At 38.0% G+C, this 9,870-nt stretch overlaps 2 protein-coding genes across 2 annotated transcripts; both read left to right on the top strand.

Annotated features, from left to right (window-relative positions):
* The first annotated feature begins 170 nt into the window (after positions 1-170).
* Positions 171-2,163, top strand: LOC144642862 (adrenocorticotropic hormone receptor-like). Its single transcript, XM_078501952.1, has one exon. The coding sequence runs from the start codon at positions 667-669 to the stop codon at positions 1,741-1,743; it is 1,077 nt and encodes a 358-aa protein (XP_078358078.1). The 5' UTR covers positions 171-666; the 3' UTR covers positions 1,744-2,163.
* Positions 2,164-7,599: 5,436 nt separating this feature from the next.
* Positions 7,600-9,169, top strand: LOC144641751 (adenosine receptor A1-like). Its single transcript, XM_078500778.1, has one exon. It carries the CDS (start codon positions 7,702-7,704, stop codon positions 8,752-8,754), a length of 1,053 nt encoding a protein of 350 aa, XP_078356904.1. The 5' UTR covers positions 7,600-7,701; the 3' UTR covers positions 8,755-9,169.
* The last annotated feature ends 701 nt before the right edge of the window (positions 9,170-9,870 follow it).

Genomic DNA, 9,870 nt, shown 5'->3' with positions numbered 1-9,870 from the left:
ACTCATGCACAATACTGCGAGTTAATCCATGCGTGACCCATGTGTACGCCGTTTAGAACAATCGAGAACATTCATTTCCCTTCACAGTAGAGGTTTTACGTTACACATCCTGCAACAAATAAAAAATATTTTCGAAAGAAATTCTCTGGTTAAAAGGAAAAAAGCTTAGACATGGGTTTAAGTTCATAAGAAATATTTGTTGACTTTCGGCCTAGATAAGGAGGAACTCGCCTTCATTTGATAAACATCTCGGAGCTAAAAGATGACGTAGCCTTCCCCTGAAAAAGGGTACGACGTCAGCTGCTAAATCACTCTCCTCCCTTCCGTTACGCAGAAGCTTACACAACATATTCAGATGAGTTGATCGCATTATTGTTGTTTTGAAAACCAACGTCACAAAAGAAGAAGGCAGAAAGGGCTGCCAGACCGCAGCGCGGATTAGAGACCACAACGGTGCATATTTAACTATGACCTAAATTTCAAGTTCCTGGCTAAGCAAAGGAAGTCAGTCTTACAAATCAAAGTGAAGAATTATATGAAAGGAAGTATTTCACCTTTTAACTGACTCGTGCTTTGCTTAAAAGACAGATAGTCGAATCATCCACAACTGACAACTGAAACGCAGTCAGGCGGTTTTAAGCCTCTCAAACAGTGACCGCTTCTCTGATGATCACGAAAAACACTTCAGATCCAAACTACGACTTTTATTTGTCAATAATTGATGATTCAACATACTGGCTCGCTTTGGCTGTAACTGGATTCATTGTAGCCGTTGTTATTGTCGTTGGAAATTTCTTCCTGCTGTTGACGATGTCCAAAGATCCGCGAAAATCACTTCGCTCTCCGACATCTATTCTGATCGCAAATTTAAGCGCGTCAGATTTACTGCTGGGACTGTTTAATGTTTTTCTTGTGGCTCTGAGAGATGTGTATCGATCTCGACTGGAACATATGCCTAACGTTGTGGTGTTTAAGGCAATTATGTACACTGTCCTAACTACAACTCTATTTGTGAGCAGTTATTCCATAATTGCCATTATGACTTGTTATATCGCCATCAGCAAGCCAATGGAATATAAATCCATCATAACGAAGAAAAGAATCAAGATATTTATTGCTGTCTTATGGGTGATATCTTTAACAACGTGCGTTCTTCCTGTGACGAATATATCCGAGAAGACATTTACGCTAATTTATCTTCACACTCACGCTTCGTTGCCCGCCATCTTGTTAACAGTAATTTACGTGAACGTGTTTCGTGCTCTCGCGAGAAGGTCGCGTGAACTAACACTTAACGGAATAACTGCAATTGTAAACAGCAAGCACGTGTTGGAACGCGAGCGAAAAATGACATTTACGATCATAATCATTCTAGCTTTGTTTTACGTGACATACATGCCTCAATACGTCACGCTTCATCTACTGCACTTCTGTAAGTCTTGCCAACAATCGATAACATTTCACAAAGTTGATGTGGTCCTATCTCGCTTTCTGTATATAAGCTCTACAATAAATCCATTTATCTACGCTTGGAGGATTCCGAAGTATCGTATAGCCTTCATCGACTGCTTGAAGATGTTCGTGAAGAAACTGAAACACTCCTCGCAGAGAGACGGTGGAGCGGTTTTACTTGGAGGTCAAAATCGAGAACAAACTGTCAAAAAGAGTCGTGAGGGATTGTTACGAAATACTGGCAAGTCAAGAAAAGACGATTACGAAACAAGCCATGCTACAATTGTTTGATATATAGTAAATCATGAAAACTTATCTTTCTCTCCCAAACTAAGAAAACGTGACGAGAACACACTGATCTAACAAGACAAAGATGAATGACCTAAGTGACTCAACCATAAATGATAAACTAGTTGTACCTATCGGTAAGTGCCAACGAGCGAAATACTCATGTTTGTTCATAAGAAAAGATATTGAATGGTTTTTGTTAGAACTATATTTGAATTGACCAAAATATGGTAAATTGTATTTTAGGTAATATGCGAATAAAATGCTATTTCTCTGGTGTTCATAAATGACACAGGCTTGATAGCCTGCGTAGCAGGCGCCGTACTTTCCAGCGCGCGTATTTTTCGCGATCGCGCACTTTTTTAAACACACTAAAAAACGTACACAGATGTCTGCTACGCAGGCTACGGGTTTGACAGATTGATAACTCTTGACAAATCTTTCTTTTCAAGGTTAAAATGTCACAAAATGTAGGCAATAAATGAGGTTTAATCACTGTTTTTTAAATACAACAAACGATGGTTAAAATGTTTCCGTCCACAAAAGTGATAGTTGCATTTCAAGAACTTCTTATAAATCAAGTCCCAAAATCAAAACTGCTAAGATGCTTTTTTAAATATAATTTTCAGTAATCAGAGACAGTAATGCACGGGTCAGATTTCAGTCTCGCATGCGAATTCGAAGTGTCATGTTCAGTTACGCAAAAAAAATTTGAACAGAAAACAAAACTCGAACGGTCAAGGATTATTTGGAAACCAAACTTTTATTCAAGTTAACATTACATTAGCTGTTAGAAGCAAAAAACGTTTGACTTTCTTGGGCGTATGACATGCAGTAATTTTAAGCCTGGTTTTCACTAGCGACGCAAGCACAAGCGCAAGCACAAACGCAAGCAGCATAAGTAGTTCGTGCCAAGTGAAAACGAACGTCGACATAAGCACAAGCACGTTACAGACGTTAGCATAAGAATATGATGTTTACAAGTTAGAAGGCTTCGTTCTCGACTCCGTTCTCCCTGCAAATATTGTGGCAGAAACTATCTCTCCTCTACTCGTGTGACGAAGAAAGTGAAAGCGACTAATAAAGGAGAAAAACGAAACATTTGGGATTATAAATATTTTTAAAGAAAGCATTCGTCTCCGTTTTTTTCGCTACTCAAGTCCGCGCCTGGGCCTTTTTGTTTTTTTGTCTACACTTCTCCGAACATTCTCGAAAAACGTTTATCAAAATCAACCGCGGCCTCTGCGACTTTGTTCAAATGCTGGAACTAGTACTTCAATTGGCCAGACACGGCTAGACGTAAACACTTTTCTTGTGCTTATGCGATGTTTGTTTTCACACGAACGCAAGCACAAGAAAAGGACAAATTTTGATCCTTGTGCTTGTGCTTGTGCTTATGCTTGCGTCGATGCCGTTTTAATAAGAGCTGTTATGCTTTAGTGAGCGTCGCTTTGTATTGATGTTATTCCTACGCGGAGCGAAAATGCGTGCCAAATAATATATAAACGGTATTTGATTTGGAATAAATCATCGGTCAAACAATTACTATAAACACAATCAACACTAAAAGGTAGCATTTACCCGACTTCAGCATTCTCATAAGTCAAGAAAACTCTACTTGAAGTCAACAGTCCGCTTTTAATTTTCATGTCTCTCTTCGATCGTAAATCAAAGGACTCCCAAAGTCGAAACATTATTTCATCGCTTTGAAGACCTTGACGTTCATTTTTTCGGCGGTCGAATATTCTGTAGGGTATTCTCTTTCGATTTATAATTCCCTAAAGGTGTATTGATCGGTAAAGGGATGAATGACCACATTGAAAATTTTAACAGCGAGCCGCGTTGACGCCATTTTGGACATTTGCTCTCTAGCAAGGAGTGAGAGACTGGGAACCAGTTGGGAAGAACAATACAACCCAAATATGGGGTTTACTTACACCCAAATATGGTCAAAAAAAAGTCCCTTACGCAGAACTTCTCTGCCTATACACTCATACGCACACGGCTCTATGATTCTGCCGCCTCGACAGCCTCGCCTCTTGGCTCGGCTGTCTCGTTGGCAATAAATGTAAAGCCTTTTTTAACAGTGTTTCTTTGTGTTTTATGATTAAAATTGATGTCAACATAGCCGGTCGAGAACAAACTGTCAGAGAGAGTGGAAAGAGATTTAGGATATTAACTTACAAATATTGGCCTGTTCTTGGACGGAGCCTCGCCGTATAGTCCACAAAGGAGGGTAGGGAGGGAGGTTGTCGTGACACTCCCCCTGAAGGGTACGTCAATCCACCACTTCGGCTTTAGATTTCACGTGTAGTGTCACGCAGTGTCACGTGACTTTTTTGGTAAACAAAGACCGAAAGTTCGGACATCTGCCGAACATACTTGTATAGTGGGTAGTGTACAAGTAGAATGGCCACGACTAAAATATGTACTTATTTCCTTATCGTGCTTGTAAAAACGATTCCCGATATCCTGAATCCTGGGTAAGAAACCTTAACGGCGATTAAGTCAAGTTCTTCCATTTTTCTGGCGCAACTAGACAGAACGAGAGAAGTTAAAAGTAGACAAGGGCATGTCATGGTGATTTGATACTCGTTCGTATGTGTACAAAGGATAGTTAGTTTGTAGTCTACATTTTGTCGGTGGAAATGGTCCAACAAAGAGTGATTCTGTTCCTTTATCTGTTGCTGCTGGTAAGGAAAGACTGAGTTCGTCTATTTATGCTTTATGACACTGTCGTTTGAATTTATACCGCGCCATACCATGGTGTCGCGACTCAATCGTAAACGAAATATCTTGTTAACGAGACAAAAATAAAAGCAAGAAAATTTACCTTGAACGATCAGTGGCTAAAACCCTGTTGATGCTTATGCACAACTCTTATTATTTTTTCACGGTCGTAATTGATCCTGTGACTGCGAAGAAAACAACGTTTTTCAAGCGAACGTAGTGAAAACAACAGCAATAGAACGCGGATTGAATATGATAATTTATCGGCCGCGATTGCATATAAAAGGGTCGGCATTTACGCATTCATTTAGAGTTTTTGAAAGTTCGAAGACAAGCTTTTTCAAAAATTTGGTTGAATGACTTTCATTGATGGATTGTAACGAACGAACGGTAAAAAATAATTTACGAAGAACATAAACATGACATCAACGGACCACGGGTTGAAAATTATATTTTTATCGCTGTGATTTATGACATAAAAGCGACGGCATTTACGCATTCGTTAGAAGTTAGCTTTGAATTTGCTTGACGAATTTCACTGACGGAATGTCAAGAAACGGTAAAAAATAATTTTACGAGTAACTTAAACAACAACAGCAATGACCGCGCGTTGAAAATTATATCTTTATCGCTGCGATCGATGACATTAAACGGACGAACTTACCCTTTCTTTACTAGCAACAGCAGTTATAGGTTTAGGATCCCTCTTTTGCTGGACCATTTCCACCGACAAAATGTGGAGTACAAATTTATTTAACTATCCTTTGCCTTTGTACACATACGAACGAGTATCAAATCGCCATGGCCATAGGCGTACGAGGCGGGGGGGGCGAGGGGGGCTGCAGCCCCCCCAGTGCCGAAATTTTTCGGGCAAAATGCTCAGAATTCGGGCAACAAGCCTAGGGAAAAAGTAGAAAATAAGCCGACAAATCACAACATTACGTTCAAAACGAATTACATCAACAGAAAAGGCACTGGTATTGGAAATATATCGAACTTTGTGGTTCAAAAGTCCACATTTCTAATTCATCTGCTTTCGTTTCCTCTTGCAAGTTGCTATAATCATGTTCGAGTTTTCTCGCAAATTCTGCATGGCCCCTCAGTTTGATTCAGTTGCAATGACTTTTTCATAGCTTGAGCGTTTGCACGCGGTGGATCCAGTCTAATAATACCCTGAAACAAAACTGCGATACGGTTCCAAATGTGATGAAGCTAATGCTTTTCACTCAAATGGAAAGTTCCCAGGGCTAGCTCAAAACCTTCTAACCCACTTACCCGTGAATGTTTCACACGCTTTTGTATAAATTTCAAGTGGGGAAAAAACAATGTAAATTAGCTCCAAAAAAATACTGCAACTTTTTCTGAACTAGAGTAAATAAATAAAAAATTTTTTTTGAAGAAAGAGAATTCAGTGCATTAACACTTTCTGGCAACCCCACGAAATTAATTAAAGAACTATCGTTACTTTTAGCAAGCAAGCGAAGCTTGTACACAACTATTTCAATGCACGTTTTGTTGTCCATTTTATATGCCTCTTTATTCGGCTTCCAACCCATACCATTTTTTTCGGGCAATAAGGCCTCCGCCCCCCCCAGGTCCGAAGGTGCCCGTACGCCTATGGCCATGGCATGCCCTTGTCCACTTTTTACCTTCTCTCGTTCTGTCTAGTTACGCCAGAAAATGGAAGAACTTGACTTAATCGCCGTTAAGGTTTCTTACCCAGGATTCAGGATATCGGGAATTGTTTTTACAAGCAAAATAAGCACATCTTTTAGTCGTGGCCATTCTGCTTGTACACTACCCACTATACAAGTATGCATGTTCGACAGATGTCCGAACTTTCGGTCTTTGCTTACCAAAAAAGTCACGTGACACTGCGTGACACTACACGTGAAAGTCTAAAGCCGAAGTGGTCAATTACGGTCGTCTGTAACATGACATAACTGCCAACCGATTTAAAAATTTAAAAGATGTTGCATTATGGGGCTGGCCTTGTCCTAAAGTAATTGATTTTTCCAACTGCGCGCGATAAAACCGCGTCGGCATCCGGAGACGTATTTTCGAATTTTTTCTTTGCCTTGTGTGGTTTCCAATTTCCTTTCTTGGGTTAACGCTCGGAAGGAAATTCCTGGGTTACACCACCTGCGCACACTGGTCATTTATGAAAGCCTTAGCTACCTTGGAAAATGCATGTAGTTGAACGAGCTTTAGTTATTAAGACCAGGCTTAGATTAGTTGATATTGTTCAGTTTTCTGTTCATTAGTTGACATGAAGAGCAACAACAAAATGATCTAGGTAAAGGTCTTGGCCTAAGGTATGGTCATATTTATTATGACGTTTCAATCCCAGTGACTCTAGCCTCCTACGCGCAGACGTTATTTGGGTTCGTCCGCGTTTCTCCCCCACGTGTGACAAGCCCAAAGAACGTCTGCTTTGGAGGCTACAGCTAAAGTGACTCTGAAGGTTGCTCCAAATGCAATGAGTTTGGTTTCAGAACGAAGAGACTCGGTCGTACAGTAATCTTCATTTTAAACCTACAAGACTTTTTTTCCATAAGGAAAATCTTCATAATTCTAATTCTAAGTCTAATTAATTATAAAAAATACCAAAGAAAATCAAAATAAGACAGATATACATGTTTAGGCCCAAAAAAGAAATTCTAGTTTCTAAAACTAATGATGTGTATTTCGCTTTGTTGAGTTTCCGGACTGGCTTAGTGCCTTTATTTATCAGGGAAGTGTTTAATATTTCACCTTTAATCTTGTTTTCACTTTTTTGCCAAAGATTGAAGGCATTACTGTTATTAATTTAATGACGTTGAAATCATCTTGAAACTATTGTTTTGACGTCGTCTATATTTAGCAAAAACTTCGCATGCATGTAAACACTTTGAGCTTGAGCCCATACTGTTTTTATTCTTAATTGCATTGAACATGACTTGAGGCTAAATAAACATAAGTTTATTGTAATAACAGATTTGTCATAAAGGCCCCAATTTAAATAAAAAAAAGTAATGTTCCTTTATTGAAAGAAAACAGTGGGGTTGTACATTGTGAAGTCAGATCTTATTTTAGGCTTTGTTCTAATACAGGAAACTTGTCAACAATATATAGGTTAAAAAGGTCGTGACCATATTGAAGCATGATATTATGCTAATACTTAAATGAAGTTTGGGTTACATTACCTCGACTACCTCCCACGAGAGAGTTTCGCTGCTTCGTGTTACTGCGATGTCTACGTCAAATTCTTCTGATCCGAACTACGATTTTTATCTGACGATCATTGATGACAAATCATACTGGCTGAGTTTAGCTGTAGTGGGATTCATCTTAGCAACTGTTATTATCGTGGGAAACTCACTTCTGCTCTTCATCACTTACAAGAATCCACGAAGATCACTTCGTACACCGCCATCCCTATTGATCACGAATTTAAGCGCGTCAGATTTACTCCTGGGACTGTTCAACGTTTTTCTTGTGGCTCTGAGAGATGTGTATCGATCTCGACTTGAACATATGCCTAACGTCGTGGTGTTTAAGGCAATTATGTACACTGTTCTAAGCACAACTCTATTCGTTAGCAGTTATTCCATAATTGCCATGTCAATGACTTGTTATATTGCCATCAGCAAGCCAATGGAATATAAATCCATCATAACGAAGAAAAGAGTCAAAATATTTATTGCTGTCTTATGGGTGATATCTTTAACGACGTGCGTTCTTCCTGTGACAAGTATATCTGAGAAGACATACACGTTAATTTATCTTCACACTCACGCCTCGCTGCCCGCCATCTTGTTGACGTTAATCTACGTGAACGTGTTTCGCGCTCTCGCGAGACGAACTCGAGAACTTGAGCTCGGCGGGTATGACTCAATTGCGAAAAACTCTCTGGAAAGGAAGCGAATTATGGCTGTTACGATCATCATAATTCTAGCTCTGTTCTTTATCACGTATATTCCTCAATACATCACGCTACATTTATTGTACTTTTGCCAACCCTGTCAAGACTCGATAACTTTCCACAAGATTGATGTTGCGTTGTCTAGGTTTTTGTTTATTAATTCTGCGATAAACCCTTTCGTCTACGCTTGGAGAGTGCCTAAATACCGCCGTGCGTTTAACGATTGCTGGCAGATTTTGCTCTGTAAACTGAGAGTTACTTCTCGGAGATCAGCTTCATATTCAAGCAGCAGGCATAATGAAATAGACGGCTCCGGGGTAGTTTTGCGAAATAAGTCAAGAGCCCTAAGCGAACCGAGTGAATTGACCAGCCATTTTTAAAATTCACTTCTAGAAAATACCCTAAAGGTCACAATGGACTCATTTAGTCATTAAGATCAGTATATTTCAGTAAACTTTGAGGACATTATAAATATACTGTATAAAGAAAAAGTTCGGAAACTAGTAATATAATTAAAGTCTAAAGAAATATACAACTTATCGATTTTATTATATTGTTATATTAGTGGTGTTTTTCTTAATTTCTTAACATTATTGTAAAGCGCCTAGAGCAGGCCTTGATAGGCGCTATAGAAATATTTATTTATTTATTATTTTTTTTATTATTATAACTTCATTTTAGTGTCAAGTCGGTAATGTTGATATATGAAATAAAATTATTACTCTACCGACGCGTTTTAGCACTCGAAAGTAACGCCTCTTCAATTAAAGATTGAGATCAAAAGGCTGCTTACGACTCGTGACTCGTCATTAATCGAATATATTATTGGCCTCCAGGCATACTTGTTTGTAATGTGTATTTTTCCAAGTTAATATCAGTTTTTGGCAATAATGTCAGTTTCAATACAGTTTCTAAACTCTTTTAAGAATACTCCTGGTGCTTTGTTAGGAGTGAATAATTTAAACCAAATACCTCGAGCTAAAAATGCAAGATTGTTTAATTTATTTATATATTTTTTTTTTTTTTTTTTCTTTAAATTTTTTAATTATTTTGTTTAAATAAAAAAAAAAAAAAAATAAAAAAATTTTAATGTGGGTAAAAATTTCTAAAAAATAAAAAAAAAAAAAAAAAAAAAAAAAAAAAATTTCCAAAAAAAACAAAACCCCAATTCCTCTTAATAATTAAATGCAATGTTTATTTGCAAAATATTGTATGTATGTTAAATCAGCTGGCCGCGGTATGTTAGAAACTCAATTTGTTATCATTATAAAATTCATTTTCATAAATTTGCTAGGTTCGAAAGCTTGAAGCTAAACTTTGAACGTCATTGATCGTATTGCGTTTTTAAAATAGAAGTGGGAATTTCGCTAAAAACAGCCTTTCTATAGTGCTAAACGTACCAGAAATTAATAATGTTGATATTTTTGCTGTATTAATTTAAAATTAATCATGAAATCACCATAGGTTTCAGTTGCGGTACAAAAAGATCACTTAAT

The sequence above is a fragment of the Oculina patagonica genome, chromosome 2 (genome assembly GCF_052425735.1).
Source record: "Oculina patagonica isolate OP01 chromosome 2, crgOcupat, whole genome shotgun sequence".
In the NCBI taxonomy this organism is placed as follows: Eukaryota; Metazoa; Cnidaria; class Anthozoa; order Scleractinia; family Oculinidae; genus Oculina; species Oculina patagonica.
The sequence above is the reverse complement of the archived record's forward strand: the minus strand, read 5'-3'. Positions and strand labels throughout refer to the sequence as shown.

Excerpts from the sequence above, each read along its gene's own strand:
- LOC144642862 (XM_078501952.1), top strand. The coding sequence starts at position 667 with ATGATCACGAAAAACACTTCAGATCCAAACTACGACTTTTATTTGTCA.
- LOC144641751 (XM_078500778.1), top strand. The coding sequence starts at position 7,702 with ATGTCTACGTCAAATTCTTCTGATCCGAACTACGATTTTTATCTGACG.